This window comes from Lissotriton vulgaris, chromosome 9 (assembly GCF_964263255.1).
Source record: "Lissotriton vulgaris chromosome 9, aLisVul1.2, whole genome shotgun sequence".
In the NCBI taxonomy this organism is placed as follows: Eukaryota; Metazoa; Chordata; class Amphibia; order Caudata; family Salamandridae; genus Lissotriton; species Lissotriton vulgaris.
The window spans coordinates 388,997,250-389,022,701 of record NC_141697.1 but is presented as its reverse complement, the minus strand read 5'-3'; the positions used below and the strand labels follow the sequence as shown (position 1 = coordinate 389,022,701).

Below are 25,452 nucleotides of genomic sequence, written 5' to 3'. Positions count from 1 at the left end.
GGTGTGATTATTAGGAACGAGGTGGGGGTTTTGAAGAATATTTGGATAAGGCTTCTTTTGGCCAGAGCCTAGCGCCCCACCCCCCGGTTCACTTGAGGCCACCCAGTTTGAAGACCCCGCCCTACGACAAGAGTGTATCCAAGACAGATAAATACAGAACTCTGTTGGCATCCCTCTAAGGGTCTACAGATCTTCCATAAATCGCCTCATACTGTGGCATCCTACTGTTTATAAATAATTTTTTCATGCAAAGCCATCTCAAACATATCCTTCATCCAAGGCATCTATCACCAGCAACGTTCCGGTCCTCCAGTATGCAATCATGTAATTTATTTATATTGGAGCTTACAATGAATTTTTAGATCAAGGAACTAAAGTATAACAATTTCAGAAAAGATCAAATAGTAGATTGAGTTCAAATTGATGCAAGATATGGACCCTTGGCTGGTATTCCTGTGTGCCTCCCTCTATTGTTATACACTTATAGCAGGACATCAGCCTGAACAGTTCGGTCTTAAGTATTTTCTCAAAACCGAGGTGTTTAAATTTAGCTCTCAAACTAGAATTCAGGGAGCTCCATTATCTCGGCCCCTGTTTTCTCAGATCCACCTCCATGTTCACCATCTAAAAGGTTTGTTGTTGTGGAAGGTGCAAGCTAGGCAATGGGCAGGTTCCTTGCTGCACTGTAGAGGCAAACCACATTTTGGAAGTAGCTGGTCCAGTTGCTCCATTAGGCCTTGTGGATGGTGCAGAGGATTTTGTACTTGGATTTCCCTAATAGCCAGCAGGGTGCTATTGAGACTCGAGGCTAGTTTAGGTGGTAATGTTTCCAAAGATCTAGTAATGATTTTCCCACCTGATACTGAAGTCTGTGCAGTGTACCACCGCATATAGTGCTCTAAAATGTGTTATTGAGCAGTACCAACTATGGCCTTAGGGACGGGATGGGTCGAAGGATAAGCCCTGAAACTATAGTTTTAGCAAGAGGATCCATTATTTTGTTATATAATTTGGATTTGTAGAGTGCTGCTTGACTTGTCACCCAAGAGGGAATCTAGGCACTGAGTAGGTGGGTGGTGTGGCTGGTCCTGAGCAAAGGCAGTCTCGATGGTCCGCGAAGAAGAAGAATTGAAAACTCGGTTCTTCAGTTTATTGTGGAATTCAAGAAGTGAGGAGGAGGCCATTCGGGAATTTGGCGGCTTGGTGGGCGATTGATCAACTTCCTGTTTTGCTTCTGTGAGAGTGAAGCTGATCGAAGCTGTCTGGTGGAAGTGAAGCTGGGAATTGAGGTATGCGGGTTCCGTATTGTGTAGTGACTTGAATTTTCTTCCTTATAAGTTATTGCGCAAGCTTTTTTCCAGTATTCACACTATTGTTACGTTAAGACCATGGTGAAGAGAATTCTAGCAAAATTAAAACAACTTGCATTTGTTGTGCTGGAAGTATGGAAATCAGCAACTCAGTGAATTTTCAAGTCAGCACATTCAGTTTGGTGCAAATACGTTTCTGGGTCAGATGCTCAATTTTTCGCAGATTTCAAACTCTTGTTCAGCACACATTATGTATTTTTCATCACCTTCTGCATATAGCGTGTACATTATGTGTGAAGAGAGACAGCTCTAATTGGGAACTTCTCCTCTCCTTCGGCCATGCTGAGATTATGACTGGAAATATTCCACGTGTCTTTCCGCGCAGGCGTCTCGTGCCAACCCCTTATTTCACAGTCGCGCGCTGCTTGTGACGCCGCCCACACAGCTCTTTCTTCTCCTCATGACGTTCTGCCATCAGCACCCTGCTGCCTGCGTATTTTCCACAGCTGTTACAGATTGCACTTTTTGTAACGGTGTGTGAGGGGACTTAATTTGTAATATATAAATAAAAACAAATGCAGGAGCCTGTCAGCTGCGCTTCTGAATGTAGTGGTAGCCGAATAACCTCTCTGCATAGTATTGATTCCATCTTTCACGTTTTGCTTCCACTACCCATTATTTCCTCTTTCTTTATCTCACTCTTGATAGTTAATTTTCATCCCTGCTTTCTGTTTAGTACTATTTTCGTTTCTGCCCCCCCCCCCCCCCCTTTCTTGCTTTGGGTCAGAGGCTGGCAATGAAAAATATCATTCCCAATAAGTTAGCCCGGTTTCCCACCACCTGCAATGAACGGCACAAATTAAGCACCGGCTCATAATCTACATTAAACTTTCGACCGGCCGCTTGAGTGCTCACCAACCCATTAACTCCTCGTCCGACCTCCCCTGTCACAGTCCTTATATTTATGAGCGTCAGCTCCTCCCCACAGCCTTAATCAAGCAAACAAAAAAAAAACACACACAAACCGCTCCCATCTCTACCCTCTAGGACACACCCACAACTTGTGGGATACAAAACCTCTGACATCACACCCGGAAATCCGGGAGGGATGGGAACCAAGACTCTGACGAGGAGGTCGTAGAGTCGACTCCGAGAAATGAACCTCATCGGTAAGTAACCGGCATCTGTTGCTCGTCTCAGACTGCAGCCCCTGCAGTTTGATCCTGAGGCTAAGGCCAACTAATTTAAATAAGCAGCTCACCCTGGCGTCCACCTTGCTTTTCTCTTTGTAACAAAAGCAAACCTTGCTGGGATGAAATACCTCAAACCCAACTGAGCACCCGTCCCAGATGCTTTAGATTGGCGCCTACATCACCCGTGCTCTTGATATAACAAAGTAAATCCAATTGGCTGTACTATTTACTCTTTCTAGCAAACACGTTTTTGTCTTGTTTGTACCTTTATTTTTTTATTGAGGTTGGACACTTAATTATTTAAATCATCCCAGGTTTTTGAAGAGCAAATTGCTAAACATGATAATGATAACTCTGTAAAGAGATTATTCAAAAGACAATAAAAATCCTTATGCCCTTGCATATTAAAAGTCAGAATCAACATCATTTAATAGCCCAAGCAACAGCAAAACCTAACCGTTTCTCTGGCATGCAATTTTTCATAAGGGTTGGGAGTGAAAACATTATAGAGCAACAATGAGAATTAGTTGTTAAAATGCTAGCATCCTTTAGGAGAATTCAAATCCGACATCCAGACTGATGTTCAGGAGGCTCGGATCCATGCCAGATTTCAGGGTTTGCATGTGAAGTAAGTTTATATGTTATGTTAGCGCATATCTATGAAGCGCACGGCTACTCCCTGGAGTGTCCCGGCGCTAAAACCATACAGTGATGCTAGGCATACCATTTGCATGGGCAATACGTATCCTTAAATCAAACATTGACAAAGCCAATAGGTCTTGCCTGTTGGACTTGTTGACTTTGCTAATGACATATGAAGAAGCTCTGAAGCACAATTAAAAAACAAAAGGAAATAAAGGCGCAGTGATGCAGCAACGTCTGCTGTGTCATTTAAAAGACACACACATTTGTGAAGATATATGCACGTGTATGCCCACAGAAATAAAGGAAGAGAGCCAGACCCCTAAAGCCATACACAGGAAGGGAAAGGATCAGGCAGCTGTGTCGGGGATGGAGCTGAGACTCTCAGAGAATCTTTGTCCACAGACAAATTGAAGTTGACTTATTGGATTGGTCGAGAATTCTGTGCAGGAGGGTTTGGGACAGGAGTGGCGTGATTTGGCACACTAGGATTGGCCAGCAGTTCCTGGTTTCTAGCACTTTCCACCTCTACTTTAAGTCCCTGCACAAGAGAGACCGCTGAGAAGACACTGGATGTGACGGTAACAGAAGATGCCCAGCTGGAAGGAGAAGGATGATAGTGGGACTTTGTCTCCAGCTGACTCCCCGGACGAGGATCGGTCTCTATCCAGGGCTGATAGCAGTGGCCTCCTTATGTCCCCTTAGAACAGTTGGGCAAATGGGTCTACTTAAAGGACCCTGGATGGTTTGTCTGGATTATTTTAGTGGACTGCCCCTTGACTCTGCTGCTGACACCTAGGTGTCTTGCAAGACTGCTAGAAGGTCCTGGGTCCTAGGGAGTGTGACCGACATGGAGCGTACACTTGCGTATGGTGTGAAGTGTGGCTGTGGAAAATGCCCCCCAAGCAGAAGAGAGTCTCAGGAGTGCAGACAGAGGACTGGTCTGGCACAGGTAGCCAGTAAACCCATCTTCCTGCAAACAAAATGCCCTTTATGTTATGTTATGTTATGTTAATTTCGATTTATATAGCGCCAAATCACCGACAGGTCTCTTAGCGCTTGCTTTGGCAACCCGTCCTGGCTTTCCCTGCGAGATAACCCCTACTGGGCATCCCCAAGGTGAAGACCAGGCATCCCATCGCAGTGGGGCCGTAGTGGAGATTAAGCAAGCTATTGCCCAGAGTTGCAAAGTGTGAACCCATGATTTGAGTAGGCACCGAGGCGAGAATTATCGAGTCCATGGACATTTTGAGCTCAAGACCCTGCCGCGTCTGGAATTGAACCCTGGTCCCGGGTCTGACCTCTGCATCAGGGTCTGCCTCCTCTAACCAGTGAGCCACACTTCTCCACTAGGGGCCAGGAGGCCTAAAGAAAATGCTCTTGGTGGCTAGGGCTGGCCTCGAGGAGCACAACAAGGCCAGAATCATCAAACTCCGATCTATGTTTTGGAGTTATCTACCTTTAAAGCTCAGGACCACAAAGGAGTGCAAGCAGAGAATCAAAAGCCTTGTGCCTTGTGGCGATTTCAAGAAATTCCCCTGTGGTGAGCCAGGGCAAACCAGGTCACTGCAATCTGCATTAATAATTTGCCCCAGGGGAGGAGGCCCACTGTAACGTCGGCCGGCCGGGACCCGTCTGACGCATCGAAGAGGTTAATACATGTGGCTACTTTTACTGCTGGATTGACATAATGACAAAGCCAGTAGGCCGTCCTAATTTATAATGACACCCCTTTATATTGTGATGTTGCATCTAGTATAGGTGGGGGTATTTTGGTAATACGGTTCAGGACCCCTTAGGAGCATAATGTTATACAAGGGTGTCACCAAACATATTTCAATATACCTGAATGTATATATTTGTAAGTTAATGCATTGTATTTAATAGAATGTGTTTAATAAAAATACTTTTCCTTTTTATAAAAGGGAAAGCATTGACTGGCCAATGATTTATCGATGCCGTTGTGGTGTACCAGGGTTTAATAGCCCACACCACCTCCCCTGAACAGTAGGGGTGGGCGGGATTTGCATAATCGCGTTACGCAAATCTCAGCGAAACTGTAAAACATCTGCGCGAACACTTAGAATTGCTTGTTCGCGATGCTTTTTTCCTGTTTGCAATTGCTGTTTGCGTGCTCAGGTGTAAATATCTCGTGAACACGCAATTTGAGAACACGAACAAGCAAAACATTTCGCGAAGTCGTGTAGCACAGAATTTTGGGCAATTTTGCGTTTTCTGCGGAACGCAAAATTACCCAAATTCCGCAAATTTTGCAAGCGAAACGGAATTGATCGCCCAGGCCTACTGAGTAGGCCTTGGACTACTCTGCTTCGCTACCCTGAGAGAGTCAATTGCTACAATAAGGTACCTGGTTCCCAGTAAAAAGAAAATTGCAGACTTATTACTTGTAAAGTACTCACATCCTTCACAACTAATAACCCAATTTCTTGCGAACTTGCACATATCGGGGTTATTACATCAAGAATGATTGACTGTAGGAAGCACCAGCATCGATTCCATAGGTTTCAAAAGCAGAAGATGGTAGCATAGGTTTAAAAAGCAGAAGACATGCTATATTCAGTGCTTAATTTGAGATGGTGATTTCAGGTCCGGCCACGGACACTTAGTTTTGGGGACTAGGACTTCTTTTTTACCATTAGACTTTGACTAAGAAAAAAAAGATCGGCAGAAAAGGAGGAGGAGGAAGAGAATAATAATGCAAACCAGTGACAAAGGGAGAAAGCAGGAATGAAAAAACATGTAAGAGTGGGATAAAGAGGCAGATCATGTAGGGTGGTGTGTGAAAGGTGTGAACGAGGCATAAGGTGGAATCAAGACAGGCATTTTTGGTATTTGGAAACTCCAACCAGAGTTGGCCTTTTGCTCAGAGAGTGCCCTGTGCAGCACCAATTGTGGTGCCCACTCGTCCTCTCTAATTGTTAATGAATTGAAAATTTGGGGCCAGTGGGAGGAAGATTAGGTGGGCAAGATTAAGAAGCACCAGGAAACCAAAAATAAACAAAAGGAGACAAGGGCACCAGCAACCTTCAGAAAGTGTTTAAACATACTTTTGTTTGGACTGAAGCCATAAAAAAGACTTCTGCCAGGAGCTCCAGCGCCCCTGTGGTGGTCCATGCCCTGCGAGTGGGCCCAGCACCCACATGCTGAAGGCCGGCTCTGACCCGAACATCCAGCAGGTCCAGCAGTGGGTTTCTGTGAAAAACTCCTCCTCCTCTTTTACAAACTAAGCACTTGGTGTAAAAAGTAGGAGATATACCATAGGTTTAAAAAGAATAAGAGAAACCATAGGTTAAAAAGCAGAATACATATCATAGGCTTAAAAACAACTGGAAGTCATAGCATGGGATTCAAAGCAGAAGTTATACTATAGGTTTCAAATGCTGAAGAGTTTGCAGGTTTTAAAATGTGGCACAGATCTGCAAATAACATTTCTGTGTGTGATTTATGGCTTGTTGTAACACTTCTAATAAATGATAATTCTGTAATCATTTAGTGTCGTGGGTAGGCTGGAAAGTTGTGATTTGTGCAGAATGGTATTAAAATGAAATCTCTACTCGTTGAAATAATAGACCATTAATAACTGAGATCAATTTCGCGTCAATGTCCAGGAAAATTTAATTTGGAGAATGTCATCTTTTTATAATTAATGGGGGGTGTCTTAAAAGCGTATTGCTCGGAGTTTGCAGTTGCTCTTTTACGGCATTTGCTGAGATATGTATATATGCATTTGCTACTGTTTAACCATTTTTTAAAAATAGTTTTCTGCTGTTGTAATTTTTCCTGGAACCTCGGTGCTTATGGCTTGCTTGAGGTTGTCCTACTCTTTCAAGTATGGCCTAAATTTGGGCTGCGGAAAGGGATTGAAAGCCTCCTCTCCAAAATGATCAATGCACATATATTACATTTCTGTCACTGTCTCTGGGAACCTTAAATAACTTTACTTTTTTATACAGGAGAAGCACTTGACGGTACAGGTCTTATTTTTCGGGACCAAAACACAATGTTGACATCTGCCTTTGCACTAGTTACCTCTACTTATCACCTAGTGTTGGTCAAAGGAGGGAATTTAATAGTAAAGTCGGAGGATATTTTATATTTACATTACACTAATTTAGCTTCTAGTCAATAGACATTAGATACAGAAGGAATGCATATATAATTTTGGGGCCTAGAGTTGAAAGTGGCCCACCTCGTATGTCACAGATTCATGAAAATCATTGCCTTATCTGCTTAACTGACGAATAATGTTATTGTATCATAACTAGGGTCATACTTTAAAGTTACTAAAGCAATCTTAATCAAAGGCTCAAATGTTAGCCGAAAGGTTATCATAATGATTTCTAAGAGTAATGCAATCCCTGATATTAGTAATTTTAGCCGTGCGCTGATGTGGCCACAAAAGCCTTTGTTTACATACAAAAGGTGTGTGTGTATATGTATATGTCAATGTATATATATTATATAATATATAATATAATATATGTGTGTGTGTGTGTATATGTATATATTTGTATATACATATGTGTGCATGTGTCAAAGCATTTGGAATTTAATGTTGTTTTCATTCGTCCCCTTTTTCTGTTTTTCCCCATTTCCTATTCCATTCAGTATGATTACTATGTGTTTAGAGAAAAGATAACAATATTTAAGAATTACAAAAAAATAGCAAACATCTTTGTGCTGAGGTGGATTCCCTTGTTTTATAAGGTGTTACACCTATAGCAGAGCAGTATGAAGGAATCCTTTTCTGAGATGAAACATTTTACTAACATCATGAAATTGCAATCACTGCTTTGACGTTTTTGTTCCCTCTAGCTGGCTGACCACAACAGTTTGCCACGATATTACTCTAAGGTATAGACATTTAACCTACATCTACTTACCTTTCAACCCTTGTTTCTGGGTTTGTGTTTCCTATATAATGGTGTTGTTTTTTTGGGGCACACCAATGGGCAATTTCCGGTATTTCTAGTAAGGCAATTGAAAGCAATAGTCACACGATTCCAAGATCAACTAAAACACGTTGCAAATTTGTAATAAAAGTACAAATTTAAAGGATGTAAGATATGCATAAAAATACTGATCTTGGCCCCGTTTGTCATAAAATGTATTTTAGCCAAAGGTGCAAAAATCTTTGGATAAAATGTTGACTTCAGTGTATGTGTTGCTTTCAGTGCCTGATTAGCACCTACCTCCTAAATCTTTATCGTCGTGGGAACTGCATTGTGATTGGTTGGGATGGAGCATCCTCAGGTAGATTGTTTTTCACATACTTGCAGTCATTTCCATCTCGATCGGTCACCAGGCGGTTGCCATGTTGGTTGTGGCTCAGTGGGTAGATCTTTTCTTATTAAAATTGTCTATCTTCTTGTTGAGTGTTGTCAAAACTCCTGAGCAGAAATAAGAAATCTAAAAGGCTTAGTTAACCCCACACGTCATCCTACTTGGTTCCGCTTCTTTTCAGAATACTTAGTCATAATCTGGCTCAGTGACTCTAGATGACAGTTAGAAACTTTGAAGTATATTGCACTTGAAATCACAAGTGCATACAGATGACATAACAAGCTCAAAAAGTCCTAATATTGGCACAAAAATGTAAACTACTGTGAGATGGCCAACTCTATATTGGTTCCACCCACCAGCACGTCTTTATTTTAACAAGAGGCAAAACCCTCACCAAGAGAAGACCTTGGTGGTTTTGGGTGGGCAAAAATGGCCGAAAGCACCTTCTTTGGAAACAGGGTGCTAGAACTGAAAATGTAAATTATGCAACTTTTCCTATGTTCAGCGGTGAGACTGACGTTCCACACTATGGCTGTCTACAGACTTGATTCTGGAAAGGTATTAAAGGACTGAATGATGGACTATCTGCTGGTCTTTTACGATTTGCAAGTGGTGTGGTGGGTTTATTTTCTGTATGCACACAACGATAATGCACAACAAAGCATGCGGTCGAAGGATACTAACCATTCTTTAGTGGTAAATTTAACACAGTGCATCCCTTCTTGGCTTTCTAATTGCATTCCACATTGAGACAACAAACTGGGATTGCAACTCAAGGTGGAAACATTCCCAACTCTGTCAGCGTTGCTTTTGAAGGATGCGTTTCTTTACAGTTCATGAACGTTATTTGTACTGCTTCTCCGTTTGCTGTGGCTTCTCTCTTCACTTGATTTGCCCTCTCTTCTCTTTCAGCCACTATTTGTACTGAGTCTCTGAGTTCTTTACCTTATTGCGTCCATTGGTATCCTCTGTGCTGTCTCGATCCTCGTGCTCCATGTCTCCTGTTTGACCTCTCTCTATAAGTGTGCCGTCTCATCTGTTTCCCAATATGTCCTCTCATCCTTTGCGCTCTTTCCTCTACTGTGATGCCTCTCACCTCATTGCTTTTGCAGTTTTTCACTTTTCCCTTTTTGCTTTTTTCACGGTTTATGGTGTATTATTCTCTTTACTGATGTCTCTTTTGTGTGTTCTCGTCAGTTGTGTGATCTCCCTTTTTTGCTTTCCCTTATTGTCTGTCCATGTTCGCTCACTGTTTATACTGCTTCTCCACAATGTCTTTTGCTCATAATAGGGGCTATCTTTGTTCTTTATTACCTCTCACCCGTTGTGCTATGTCTCCATGCCCGTTCTGTTTCTCTCTTGCGTACTCAGTCTCTTGCGTTAGTGCATTTTACCTTATTATCAAGACCCTCTCTATTCCTCTAGTCCCTTAGGTTCTCTCACTCATGCATTTTAATGTGTCTGGTACGTTTTGTCGCCAAGGTCTTTCATAACTTGATCACCAAGTTTTGATACTTACATAAGACTCTTTGGTATTTGTGGTATGCATGTGCTAATAGATAATTTCCAAGTCTCTTTCCTGTATGCTTTTCACACACCTCCTGCACCCTATGAAGAGTCATACATAAGCAATCCTCTGATTTGCTTCCTTCAAGCATAGGGAGTACTCTGTTGCCTAAATGCTGTTTAAAGTTTGAAATCATGAAATTTCACATGGAACACTACTTGTCTCAGGCTTTACTGCTGATCTACAGCCACCTTAAAGATCACTGAAAGACACTTGGGGTCTTAAGTACCTGGGTCTCTTCTCAGGATAAGCATAAGAAGGCCCGTGGGTAATACTCAAATTATGATTATTTCTTTTGGGGTCTATTTGTACGAAGGCTTTTCTCTAAGTTAGCCCTAATATCTGAGGTTTCCGACCTTTTCCCCTTCTGTGCTTTATGATTGGCTCCTGTTTCCTCAGTCTCTCTATAGCAACTGCCTCGCACTCTGTTCACCTTGGCACCAATAGTTACATCACAGGTGCTTCAACACTGGCTGACTCCAGACCCTTGTCCACCACTGCACTGGTCAGGTCTGTCATTCAGACCGGTATACAAACCATTAAAGGAAATCCATGACTTATATAGCTCTTGTTCGACACCGATTCCAATCCTGTAATAAAATCTGTATCGAGTGAATATTACAGATTCGTACCAATATTGCCGCTGCGTTGACAGTTACTTCTGTGCAAGCACTGGAATTATTACTATAAAAGAAAGTCACAATTAACACCCTCCCAATCAAGCCATTGGTATCAGTCGTTGTGCAAAATAGCAGAAGGTGCATGACTGACTCTTTTTGCCACCAATGGTACAGCCACATTACTTGCTTCCAGCACAAAGTCTACTGTGTCTTATAAGGTATTCTTTGGTTGGGAACATCTCAATCCTAAACTGATGCATAAGGTTCATTTCACTTCAGGATAAATTAAATTCAAGTAATGCTCAAACCCAGATTAAACCTTATGCTGAAGGTACCCAGATTAAACCTTATGCTGAAGGTAGCGTAACAGCAGGCTGCCTACTTCAGTGCTAGGGATTCTTTCTTCTAGTTTGAGTACCTCTACAGTTACTTGGTAATTTATTAGGTGTCCATGCTAACTAGGGTGGGATTATTCTAAAGGTGATCTAGCTGCAAAGCTACTAAAGATTTATTCTACTATGACAACCAATTACTTCAGCTGAAACCTCCTTAATTTAACATCTCTACTATAGAATTTATATAAATCACAGCCTGAGGATTCCATTGGAACCGTATCCAATACAGCACAGGTCTTGGTACGGTGAAATCGGAGATGTTCGCTATACCTAGCTCTAAGTATAGAGCTATTAGTGGAGTGCTTGGGCCTAGCTTGAACAGGGACCTTTAGAAAGTTATTTTCTACCACTTATAACTCAATCAAATTACAACTCGCCTGTAGCTTTTCTCAATATATTGTGGAAACCACCTCCTTCTGTTGGTAAGTCTGCAGGATGATACTTACAGATTGGCGGCATGCCTTTGTGTTTTTTAATCCAAGATAGCCCTAGAGGTTTGTGATGCAAATAGCTCTTGCCTTCGCTATCTAAAGCTGCTTTTTTACTCGATGCCCAAATATTCATGCTATGTCACACATTCTATTGGCTTGCTTTGGATCTCCGCTGGATACATCCAGGACCCTTAGTTAAATTACCATGAATTTTAGCCTCCTGTCTGTGTTTGGAGCCCTCAGATTTAAGGACAGCATAGCTCTGGCCCGAGATTAAGGTTCTACTCCACCAAGCTTTACGTAAGGGTAGATTCCACACCTCTAGTCACCTCTAAATGTAATCACTTTAGATCTCTGACCTGGTACTAGGGCCACTTCACGAGCCCTCATCATGAGCAGACTGGATTGAGGCAATGCACTCTCTGCCAGAATCTCTACCCACAGACTCCAGATCATCTATAACACCACCACCTGGCTCATCTGCGAACTCACACCCAGTGGCTTGCGGGTGGTGGGTGGGGCTGGTCGTGGTCGTGCCAGGGAGGTATCACACAATTGAATTTTCTTTAAAGAAACGTACCTTATCGTGTCTCTGCTCCTGCTCTCCTAGTCTAACTCAAGGAACAGAAAGCGCAGCCAGGCCCCACTGACCAATCACAACACTGCAATGCAGCACTGCGATTGGTCTAAGCATCCTGTTTCAACGCTCAGCCGGGGAATGGGGGCTTGGGTATGTTCTCCACGTAGGCTGCAATGCAACCTGCATGGAGAACAGAGAAAGTGCGCTTGACTGTTTTGTGTGGCCTGAGAGTGCCGGCCAAACAGTCATGTGCACGTAGGAGTGGGCAAACCGCTCCTACCTTGCCCTGCTCCGAGAGCAGAGCAGTCCCGCCCGCAAAGCAGCAAAAGCATGAAATGATAGCTTAAATGTATTAACATTTTAGGTTTCTACTTCGTACTGCAAAAAAACTGTGGGGCGACGCTCTTCCACAAAAGTGAAGGAGCCGCCACGGCCCACACCACACCCATATCACACTCGTATCACGCCTCACATCAGGAAACTCCACTGCCTTACCATACCATCCAGAAACGCTGTCACTTGAAACTGCTCACCCACCCATACATCCGGGCCTCACCCTCACTTCTTTAATTCCACACTAAGCTGAATACCTGGCTCTTCAACTAACCCTTCTCCTGCTCACTGCCTGGATACCCTCCCAAGTGACACGTGCGTAAATCCTCATAACATAACGTTTTGTTACCTTTTATGATAGTAGGTTACACGTTGCTCGATCCCTCAATTTAATGGCAGTGGGGTTGTGGCCTCCTGCCAGAGGGATGCCTTGTTTTAATGATGGTAGATTGTAGCCTGTTGCTAGGAGTCTGAGGTCCCAGGTTAATGACATTGGAGCTCTAGTCTGCTGCTGGGCTGTGACGTTTAATAACCGTGGGTTAACAGTGTCTAGGCTCCTGGGCTTAATGACAGTTGGTTACTAGCCTGCTGCTAAGGTTTACGGCTGTATCTCTTACTGAGACGAGACCATCAGTTCATTGACAGCTTATTGACTGAAAGGGTCTGAGGCATCACAGACAGAATTTGGAGATGTGGGTTCTGAGATCTTTTTGCACTGTAGCAGGTTGCAGGAACGTGTCTTTGGCCAACCTGTGTTATTATTGCGTAGATGTCTAAACCGCCATAAGCCGCCACAATATCAAGTAAAGCAAGGCCTAATTTGGGGGAAAAAACGTATGCATAAAATAAAATATAAATGTAGCGACCCAACGTTTTTGTAGGCAATGGTGTTGCCATATACCATGGCTTCCTAGTTCGGAGTTCAGTTCATTGCGCTATCTTTAGGCTGTCCTGTTTTCAGTTTCTATTTTTGGTAAATTCTGGTGGGGTTTTGTCAGTGTTTTCAATATCTTAAAAAACAGTTGTTTTCAGTGGTTACACATTTTCACGCCACTAAAAACAACAGAAAAAGTGTTTTTCCGGTGTTTATGGAATGTTTTGCTTTTATCATTGCTTGCTTTCTGCACTGAAAGAACATGGTATATAGACAGTGTACATATAGTGTTTATGAGGTCCAAAGAGATTTTGGCAAATTAATCTTATTGTAGTACACCATACAATACTTGTATGGTGAGTCTTTAGTCATGCGCGCTCGCGCTATCCTTATCATGTAAACTTCTGTGAAAAGGCCCTCTCATCATTCGTAGCCCCTTGGGCTAAGAACCGTCAGCTAAAGGGCACAGTTGGGATGACTCTTTCTTTGATGCCACATAAAGCACGAAATGATAAATATTTGCGCTTTAGTTCAGGGCATAAGAAAACAGTGCACCAGAATGGACTAAAAAGTCAAAAGCATCCCTCACTAACTCTTAAGACTGTAAAGATGCTTTCAGCATACCATCTAACAAGTGGCAAGGATCTCCTACAGGGAATCACTTCAGCTCGGGTATCAATTTTGACAGGTCATCACACACATTTTTTGTATATAAGTTGCTGAATCACTACAAATACAAACAAGATCACTCCAATCTTTGTTGAACTTGGAAAGAACCTTTTTGCAGAGCATAATAAGTGACACTGCATTCCATGTTTTCCAAAAGTCTGGTGTCACGTTTTCACCACTATCCCAGATGCTTGGTGATATATATATACTTGTCACTATACCTTGCATTTAATTTTTAAAGCCTGAGGTGTTGGCAATTCACCTACTATCAATACTGTCCCACTAGAAACTATGGTCTGATGTATTAAGGGTTTTTACACATTCTCTGTGGGCAAATGTGATGACACATATTAGGAAAGATTTTTATGAAACTAGCCATTTTACCTATCAGTGAAAGAATCAAATGCAGCCAAAATATCAAATGTGAGTTTGATATGTCCTGATTCTCTATAGTTTATAGAATAATTAAACTAAACCTAAAACGTGAAACTAAACCCTGCATCTTTAGACCAAAGGCCATAAATCTGAAAAAAGTAAAAGGAAGAAGAAACAATATTTTAGTTGCATCCCTAAAGAACAAAACTCAAGCAGAATAATGTTAGCCAGTCTTTCTTACTGCTAGCTTGTATAACAAAGTTACATGTTATTGACCCCTTCAGTAAGAACAAAATGACTCTTTCACTTTCTTTTTCCTTTCTTTGAATGGCATTTAGTTTGTGGTTGTGCGGGTGTTTTTTCAGTGTTTATATGTTTTCACCAGTGAGGGCTATTTTTCTGTCAGTGGGGTTTTATCAGTTATTATAGGTTTAAACCTAAAACCCCACAGCCTAGCTATCTTCCACCACTGTACACTTCCTCTTGTTTATTTCACTCTTGTAGGTTCTTTTTAATTTCTGCTTTCTCCCTTTGTCACTATTTTATATTTATCTCTTTATCTTTATTCTCCCTTAGCTGCCTCTCTCACTTTCTTTGGGTTAAAATCTGTGAACAATTTGTGCCAGAGTCCAGCTACCACTGGGGCAAATGAGATTGAGCAAGATTTTGCACCCAAAGGGATCAAATTAGAGTATGGAAACTTTTCAAAGTCTACCAACACAAAACAATACATCAAGTATTTCTCTTATTGCCTTCTATGGGGAGAGGAACCGCCAGCCCTTGAGATGGGATGTTTTTAAGAAACATTGGCCAAGCCAAAAAGCCTCGCTTTTGAGTACAATTTACTCTGCCACTGAGTTTTGTTCCTACTAGCATGCGCAGGCACCATTAAAAAAAATTAATATATACCGATCCAAAATGGATCGCTAATATAATTTCTAAAACCGATGGGCTGGCAGGAATTTGCTACGTGGCCCACCAAAAAAAATGGAGGATACATCGAGGGAGGGACAGGACTAGGTGGGGGAGGTAAGGGGGGGGGGGGGGGGAAGTGCTCAAAGGAGGGAGCAGGAAGGAGGGTGGGGGAGAAGCACAAGAGGGAGGGAGGGAACAGAACAGCAAGGTAAGAAGGACGGAAAAGCAGGTGCCTCCGTGTGTAACTGCGCCTTAGTCACTCTACGTTTTTTCCCCAGAACTCAAAAGCGCCTGCCACTAAATGGAAATAACAATAATAAAAAGATGTCGTGCGAGAGCTGCCTTTGCAAGATGCTTAAGTGCACCAGTGCGACTGATGGGACCAACTCCTGCCACCGTTTCCCTGGAAGTGGGACATGGCAAATGTCAGTCTTGACAAGCTGCAAGAAAGGAAAATGCCCAGGAGGGAAGCCACTGTCAACAAGAAGAACGAAGCAGCCAAGCCGCCTGTAAAAAAAAAAGCAAAGACTAAGCTTTTAACTGGACTGTGAAGCAACATTTGGGATATATATATATATATATATATATAATATATATTTTGTATTTACCATATGTAGTTTGTACCATATTACTTTATCATTCTGAGCTGTTTTTTTGCTTTTGTAAGGACTAATAACCAGTTTTGCTCACTATATTGGAAAGATTACAAGGTTGTTTTGCTGATGTTAAGTTGGCGAATGGCCATAGATACATTCAACGTCCTGTCGAAACATAGCCGGTGGGTAGGAAAGTGAATATTGAATTTTGTGTGCATCAGTACCCTGCTTGCGTAGATAACTTCAGACTTTCTACTCTGTAGGTGCAATTAAGTAAAATGTTCTCACTTATGGATTTGGACCAAAAAAGCTAGAGCGTTTTATTAACAATGATTTCGCATATTTTCTAAAAGTATATTCTGTTGTGCGTGTCTTAGTGTGTTTTGTGCACACTTGTATGCAAAGTGAGTATTTGCTGCAGCAACCCAATTAGCCAATTAATGCATTGTATCATTATGTTCCCTTACATACTGGGTGATCGGGTCCAAATGAGTAAATTGTTGGTTTCGAAACCGAGAGTCTGTGTTATAGTGTCACCACTTGACCCAATTGTAGGATCCTGGGCCAATCAGTTTGTACCCTTGCACCCAGGGTCGCTAATCTGCAAAGCCAAAAATGTACAGACAGAAGAAAGGGCCATATAAATATGGGACGCCCAATTTTTTTATAAACCCAACTTCATTATGCAGTTAAAGACCCACCAAACGGAGTCCTAATTAACAATGATAATCCTCTTAACTTGTGATGAATTTTAATTTCTTAATGGAGGATGAAATGAGAAGTGCTTTTGTGTCTTATAAAGTTATTTGACCTTGATGCTGTGGCAATGACATTTATTGTGCTACAATACTCTTTTTTTTTAATCGAGAACGGCTTACACACACACTACCTTCAAGAATAACTTATTAAGTTTGAATGTTAAGGGTGATTTATAGAGCAAATTGACAATTCCTAATCTTCTATTGACTGTCCGAAAGCAGTATATTTTTGTTGTAAATGGAAATATCTACATTATTTCTGGACAAAGAGGGAAGACACTCACTGTTCGAAACTATTGTCTGCAAGTTGGCCTGCTCAATTTGATTGCAGCCATGTTGGATATCTGTCAGCCTGCACCAGTCATTGAGCAGCTGTACTTTACCTAGGAAGTGATTTAGTAATTATTAGTCGGAAATAGGCACGATTGCTGCCAGAGGCCACACTTTAAGTGTGCTAATTGAAGCGTGCATTTATTTGCTCAAATTGGTTGGTAATTGAAGTGAATGAAGCATCCGAGTGTGGTTCCAATGTGTTTATAGCCAGAAAGTAGCCACTGAGATTGTGAGCAATTCCTGCTTAAAGAGGTGCTATTATGAAACTTCTGCTCTAGCATAAATTATATTCGGCAGCTATCTATACCTTGTGAGAAAAGTAACAATGGATGTGTTTCTGAAATATAAAATGCCTTTTTTACGCACATTTTCATTTAATTGTTCCTGTACACCTATTAGAAGATTTACGTTTGTATATTTTACTCACTGTTCTCTCTCATTTTTAAATGTATATCAATGATTTAAGTGTAAATAAATCCTCTCCTATTGTTCATAACATGCACAGTAGAGAAAATAATTACATTATGTTGTCACTTCATTCCATCCGATTTAATTGAAAAACAAAAATCAAGACCAACAATTTCTAATTTGTTACATTTTTTTACCTGTATTTGTATTGTCTACTGAGACTTTTATTGCCTGCCTTCATTTAAAAAAAATGTGCTTCATCCTTTTTTCTTAGATTTTACTTCAGTCTTTGCACGTTTGAGCATTTACATAAAATGTACCACATGGGTTGCACGTTATCCATGCACGGTCTACGAAGGCGAGGGGTTCAACCTTGTCTTCTACAGGCTCTGTCATTACCTAGGTCCATTTTAAAGTGTAGCTCACAGTAGTTTTTTTTTGTCGATTCTCGGAGTGAAAGTTTTTTTCGAAAGACATTTGGTATCATTCTGATGATGATCAAACGGCTACCACAGAGCATGGAAAGCTGTGCCACCGACACATTTACACTCTACCTAGTATGGCTTCCATTTGAACCCCAAAGAGGCTGTCTGTCTCGTGGAGCCCAAGTGGTACATGTTGAGTAAGCTCTGCCCATACTGCTGCACTAGAAGCCACCCTATGCAACTTAAAAATCAGTCAACATAGTATCTAGAATATACACCATCACAGACTACCACACGGCATCTCTGTGTACAAGGCCAGTACCATCCTTGACAGAATAAGCAAGAAGTAGAGGACTTGGTGTGCGGAAGCCACAATTAAAATCAAAAGTCCGACACTCACTTGAGTGCTCTACCTTTTTTTTTCCCCAAAGACGGCAGATCACTCATCTGTCCAAGAACAATCCAGACTCATCCAAGAGACACTTTTCAAAATGAAGCATCCGGAGTTTCCTGAGAGCTCTGCTCAGCGGCAGATCCTAGGGGAGGTCTCACCTACTGGCCGCAAATTGAAAATGAATTGTAAAAGCAATGTGAGAACCCGGAGGAGAAAGCAGAGGGGGAGTTTTTGTTTGTATTAAATTATAATGCTGAAAACAAAACAAATTATTGAAGCATTAAATAAATATTTCTCAGACCACTCTGTGGCATTAGCCATGGCCTTCACAACCTCAGGTATTGGGATTGCAATGCGGCTTCATATCAAATGTCCCAACAAAATCTAGATGAAGAGCAATTATCCTTCTATGGTGAATTTCGGGTTTACCAATTTATGGCCAAAGTTTTTCTTCAGCTGATCATCCTTTTATTTATCTCTTTGTATTTGCTGTCTGAATCCAGTATGCTACATTTTGGCTGCACACACTGCATACATCTTCACCAGTGCGTGTCCTACTCCGTGCCTCAGTGTAAAATATTTGTCTTATGCAATATAAATGATGGCAGTTATTTAATACAGAGATTAAACTCCGATAATAAAGATAATAAAGAGATTAAACTCTGGTAGTTCAAACTTTACAAACAAATCTTGTGTTTAGAGGGTTAGATAGCCTACACCTGTAGTTGTTTCTGTCTCAAAGATTCATCCCTCTGATGTAGTGTCAAATTTACCAAAACAGACTTTACATTTTAACACTTGATGTTGTGTTTTGTAGCTGGAAACAATGACATTTAATATATGTCCATTTAGACAGCTTTGGTCTCCATAGATCTACTAAAAAAAAAGGTCCTCAGCAAAGTATGCTTGTAGTAACTTAGCATGTTAATATCAAAGGTTTTTTATAACACCAGTACAGTTGGTTACCATAAACTAAAGTACAAGTCCGCATAGGACTGCGAAAAGCACCATGACTCTGTCCGGCAGAGCTTCAGCAGGGAAATCCGTTTGGCTTCATTCCACAGTAAGTTTCAATCAGTGCACTGCAAATTGGAAAGTGCTTGAGACTGCTTCTAAGACGGGGCTTTTGACTTTATAGTCTTGCAACATGAATCTTCTCTGGATTTGCACGCTGGCATTATTCATGCCATTTAGTGGTTGGGTCCAGAATTGCCCATACATCCGCGCTCCCACCTCTCCATGCGGCCGTCTACCATTAGGTGGGCAGTGCTACCTCCTGTGACGTTCCACATAAGCCCATAATGCCTCAGTGCATGGTTGCTACCTTGAGCTTCGTCTTTCCCCTTTTGGTGCCCTACTCTCATCAATGCTAATATTGTGTACATTCTGCTTTTTTATTTTTGGCTAACCATATCCCATTATTGGTGAGAAGGGTGGGTCAAATGTGAATCCAAAAAACCCTTCAAGCTGCAAAACTATTATTACAGGTGAGTTCCCACTTCCATTTCTCCCCATAAGTAGGTCCTGTTTTTAATCTGAAGCAATCCAGTAGTGAAGATCTTAACAATGAAATTGAAGATTATGCTTGGTTCTCCCTCGGGCTGTACATTTATGCAAATTGATGTCTGGAAAGCTTACTGTAATAGACTGTGCAGCGTGGATGTAAAATTTTGTTGTAAGAATCTTATGAATTAATTGCATCTCGTGTTTTCTCCCCAAAAAGGCCCAGCAGGGGCACAAGGTCATCTGTATGACAGTTTAAGTGCAATCTTTCCCATATCAGTATGAGAACTGTACATAAAAAAGCATATTTTACATCCATTTGTAGACAAAACACAAAATAATACATTAAAAAAAAGCTTTGTGCACTACATGTATTGACTACAAATGACACAAACATGCAAACAACCATAAAGCTAGCCCTGCGTTCAATGTTCAGAAACTCTGGAGAAATTCAAAGTATTTTCTATGTCACAGCAGATGAAAGGCACAACCCTACTAGATGGGTATCCCATTCGCTGAAGTGAGACTGTGAGGAAGTCTTATGTTCCTTACATTTTGGTTTTCTCATGACTCGATATATGATTATCAGAAAGCATAATTATTTCTTCCCGATCTCGAGGGTGTAAAACAAAACACAAGACACATTTAATGGCAGTCTGTGATGATCTTTCTCATTATTGCAGATGCCCTCGTTGTTTGAGGGGCAGACAGTAAATCATTACTCGAGTGCACTTTTAACAGATCCCAAGACCGTATTGCTGTTCTAAAATTATTTTGCACTACAATCACGTGTGCTTCAAATAGCATTATCAGAAAGTATTACTATTTTTTCAGAGCTATGCTCAAGGAGTGACCCCAAAATACATTGCTTTGGAAGAAACAGGTGGAGGCGTGCCTTCAAGAGTTAGCTCTTGGAGCCTGTGCTCAATGTGAAGAGTACAATCATTTTGTCAAAAGTGGCTTAAATTCAGTCTTGCATGGATTTAGTTAATGAAAAATGGTGGCTTTCAGAAGCTGAACGCACAACTTGGCCCATAAAATCCTGATATCATCCAAGTCGGTGGCTTATAAATCAATTGTGGTACCATCTGCATACTTGTTCATGCAGACACCCATCTGACTCCCATAATCTCAGCATGCCAACTGAACATTACAGTGTGTACTGGGGATTCCACAAGGCATTGGAATAATGCACAGTGTTTCAGCTGTTGTTTGTTGCTGACTCGATTGTGGTTGTGCTAAGTGTTAATATAATTTCTAGATAGAAAGTCACTTTCTTCTGCAACAGAAAATGGGGATACAATTAACAGAGGAAGTAAGAGCTTAACAATAGAGGGCTATGGTGACAAGAAAGGGCATTAGAGGGAGTTTGAAGAGGCAGGTGTGTGGACACAAGCGAAATTGTTTAAGAAATTTCAACCCAGTTTGAAGTGCTATGGAAAATATTCCCAAAGATAAAGTGAATGCAGATGCTTCGTCTTATTTCGCTACTTTTCCAAATCCGTCATCTAAACAAACTATATTGTGATAAGTCTTTGCCCTAAAATAGAGTTTGAATGCAGTAGTCTGAAGACTGCAGAAAATCTGGGTGTGTTACTAACTAGTACACAATACATTTTAGTTATGCTCAAGCACAGGAGCGGTTGTATTGATGTAGCAGAAAAATAAGGTGCTCTGTTGGCTGGGAACAACTTATGTTTTCCAATTTCGGGCACCTTCTTCTTTTTTTTTTTTTTATCCATCCAATGACACATTTTTTTTGGTTTTGCAGTGAGCCTCCCCTCTAACCTGAAAAAAGCATTAAACACGTGTATGGTGCTGAAACACATTGGCACTTCGTAAGTGTTGATGAACAACAGCAATAACTTTTTTACTTTGTAGGAGAGGCTACATTCAGATCTAAAGATACATTCAAGTAGTGCTTGCATATAATGCTGTTTCACTTTATGGACTCCACTTTACGGAATTAGAAATAGTCTATCCAGCATTATCGGGAGGGAGAGTGACCGACAGTTTATATATTTTTGACAGAAGACCAGCACACACAAAGAGACAGCGTTGACGGCCAAGAATAAGGGTCAGATAGATTGCTAATCCAAAATATAACATCCCACCATACTCCTTTAACACTTCCACCAATGATGATATCCCGTGGACATTGGTAATGTATTTCTGTATCCGCTCCATCCGGCCTTGAGGTGCTGTTCATATTCACAGGCATACATGCACCATTGAACACTACTAAATATGCATAGAGTTGTAGTGCCCTGTACTGCATTTCTACAAACTATCACCTGGGTCACAGGAATTACAAGGTAATGGATGACCAAATAATGCAACAAGAAAATGCATCTTACTCATCATAATGTGGCACATTGTGTGGCACTGTTCTGCTCCTTTGTCATTTTAGCACATATTAAAACTGTCTGAACAAACATGTTACCTCAGTACCAGTTCTCACCCGTGTACAACAACTGAAAGATAACCTGGTCATTTTTGCACGGGGTCTTCCAATGCGCAGCACCACACTTGGAATTGTTTCTTTTGTAAATTTTGATTAATTCCAGCCAAAAAAACAGTTTTTCATCATGAAAACGGTAAGTTATGAAGCAGTTGGTGGATTGTATGGTTTGTGCAGTAAATCCTTAATTATATGGAAAGGCTGCTGCATTGCAAATTTTAAGTGATCTTGTCTGTAGCTTTTACAGTGCAACTGTACTTACAGCTTCTAACTAGAAGGACACTGGTGTCTTGCTTAGATGCATGATGTAGTTGAGGGTGCCCCAATAATGCAACTTCTTGTACCACCCATATACTTTGATTGAGTCAATAAATATAAGAAGACTTTAAAATCGTATCTAATGTTGTACTGCATTCGGCTCTCTGCCACACATTTTGTATAAAGACGAGATATACACTCGGGATGCGATAGACAAGACAATACGGAACGTACTATTATAGAACTGCCATTTGGATAGGATTTTTTTTCCTGCCATTCATAGGACAGCACAGGGCTCTATAAGTATTATTAACCCACGCACAAATAATTAGATTATATATCCACCCATCTGTTCCCACTACCCACATTGTCCTCTGCTATAGAAATGTTATTGATCTATCTCTGTGTGAGATCCCTGGGCAAAAGTAACAGATCCAGGCTTTAATGAGCTGAAAGTGGTAAGCTTTGATGATGTATCAATCCAGCTGTGTTAATTTTGGGAGCTAAAGACCAGTTATGTTATGATGAATTTTTGGCAAATATAAGTTGACACAGTTTTCACTGTGGATCATTTTGGCTGGCTCATAACTGCGAAATGCCACCTTAAATGCAGCTTAATATCACAGAAAATAAATAATATATATGTATTACGCTCCCTTTCTCTGAATTAAATATATTTTGATAGTGTCGCTGTTCAAGGTCATCTGCAAAATTACTACTTTAATAATGATGCATTGAAATAACTGTATTTTAAACACTTAAAATGCAGTTGATAATGATATGTTAGTTGAAGGTTCTTAAACAACAATACAGAGCAATTTGAAGTGTTAATTAATGTTAATAGCCACCTTTAACCATGTTCATTTAGTGCATCTGATTTCACAACTCTGCCCTACGAGTACAGTTGAACTGCTCACAAAGTAGGGTAGCCTGGTAGAGTGTAATCGAGCAATAGTCTTGATGCTAAAAATTATTCCACTATACACATTAGACCTCTAAATATCGGGGTGAAAAGATTTGCCAGTTCCACTATTAACCCCTTCGCTGCGGCGGCTATTTGGCCGCAGCGCTAAGGGGGTGGGGGGGCCGCGCAGCACGCCCATGCTGGTGAAGGAACCGCTCCGTCACCAGCCGCGGTCGCGCTGTGCTCATGACGGAGCGGTTCCGTCACGGCCCGCCCGCTTAATGGAACGCTCAGCGCAGGCGCGGAATCCGCGCCGCGCAGGCGTGCCGAGCGGCCCGTGACGGAACCGCTCCGTCATCAGCACAGCGCGACCGCGGCTGATGACGGAGCGGTTCCGCCGGCGGCAGGGGAGGGGTTAAGCATATCCCTCAAAAAATGGCAGACTGGAGTTAAAATAGTAGATTAGCTCAGTGGATCTTAAAGTGAGTTGCAGAAATTGCCATATTTTGCATCAAAGAAATGTTGGTTGGTTGAGATTTAGAGGACGTGGACTATTTTGTAGCAGATCTGTTTTAGAAATGATTGAATAAAAAAAGAGCTAGGTGTTTATGAAAATGTCTACAGTCTGAATGGATACCTGTGATCCATGATTGAAATGAGATGTTCCATACTGACGCCTACCACCACGGCGAATGGTCCCCTGATCTTTTTCATATATTGCAGTGCAATCAGCAGGATATCTAGAGATGTCAGCTAGAAAAAAAGTGGATGCAATTTCTCCCCTATTTCTTTAGCTGCTGAGAGTAGCTCAACAAAAAATGATGTATAGAAAGCAGTGCAAAATAACTCTGGTGGCAGTGAGAAAAATGGTGATTAGGAATATGGATGCAGTAAGGATAGTTCTAAATAAAGCATGATTTAATAAATACCAAATGGACGATGATGCTTTTGGCTTTTACTGAGCTGACCATTGAAATGGGATGTACTGCCATTAATCTCTTCCAGTCAAGAAGCTGATTGGTTATATTAGTCTGGAAGTTGATTTTTAGGTTGAGCCTGGGCAGTGCATGCGCTGCTCTGCGAAGCATACTGTATTCAGAGTATGGAGGTGAAGCTCCGCCTACTCTCCGCCCATATTTGTAATTGGCTTGTGTCATTGTCCTTGGTAAATGCTGGCTTCTGATTCCTTAATAGGCTTGTTAGTCCCTCCTTACCACTGCCTTGTCTTCATTTGTAACCTCCCATGGCGACACCCCCTGTTACCTTTGTTGTTACTCGGTAGACTTTAATTACAGCCTCCGAGCACTATTTTTTTTAATGCCTTTCCCTGCCTGCTTGGGGGGGGCACGCTGTTTCGTAGGGCTTAATTTAGCTGCGCCTTTTGTTTATTTGCGGCACCGAACGTAGCCGCATTTTATTTTTTAACTTTTGTTTGTTAAAGCGCCCCATGCGGTGCTTTCACGTTAATTGCGGCCATGCCTCTTTATTTAGGCGAGCCGTGTCTAAGGAAAGGGGCACATCCGCCATTAAAGTGAAAGCGCTTCACGGGCGCTTTTGCAAACAACCATTTGCAATGCAATAGGTCTCGCATTTTCGAGAGTTTAGAAAATTGTAGACCTATCGCATTGCAAGTGCTTGTTCCTGTAGTCGAGGGTGCTAGGAAGGCGACTGGTTTACATCAGGAGGAGAGAGAGAGAGAAAGAAAAAAAAAGTTCTTTGGGGTGCTGAGGAAAATGGTTGAGCACCGGGTGAGGTCCATGAGCCGATCTGAATATAAGTTTTTAAGAGGCTGAGTTGTGAACCCCACGCCTGAGGATCAATGGGAACCGTATATGTACTTGTTAAAATAAATAGATTAGTTCATCCGATTATGGTTCGTCAATCATCAGTAGCACATGTGGATTAGATGCCCAAATTGATCTGTAATTTCATCAGCAATCAGTTGTTTTTAGAGACATCCTGTCCTACTCTTTCCAAATGATCCAGCCTGAGGATTCTGGGAGCCTCCTCTTAATACCCGTATGGGGCATACCAAAAGCAGGGTCAGCTTCTGTGTATTCCCCACTCTTTAATCTCATAGACTATGATGTTAAATTGATCAAGCGGATGCAATAGACTTTATTGTAGAAAAAGGAGACGAGCACAAAACCATAAAGTTTCTTTGGCCAGTAAACATAAGAGGTGGAATATTTCATATACCATCT

At 41.4% G+C, this 25,452-nt stretch overlaps 1 protein-coding gene across 2 annotated transcripts in view; it reads left to right on the top strand.

Annotated features, from left to right (window-relative positions):
* Positions 1–25,452, top strand: part of CCDC85C (coiled-coil domain containing 85C) — a 270,400-nt gene that overhangs the window by 160,386 nt on the left and 84,562 nt on the right. Inside the window, exon 3 of one of the 2 annotated variants that reach the window (XM_086937758.1) lies at positions 7,982–8,020. The exons of the other annotated variant lie outside the window; for it this stretch is intronic. Coding sequence (XP_086793884.1) covers positions 7,982–8,020 — 39 coding nt within the window. The remainder of the gene's footprint in view (positions 1–7,981; positions 8,021–25,452) is intronic. 2 annotated transcript variants of the gene reach the window in all.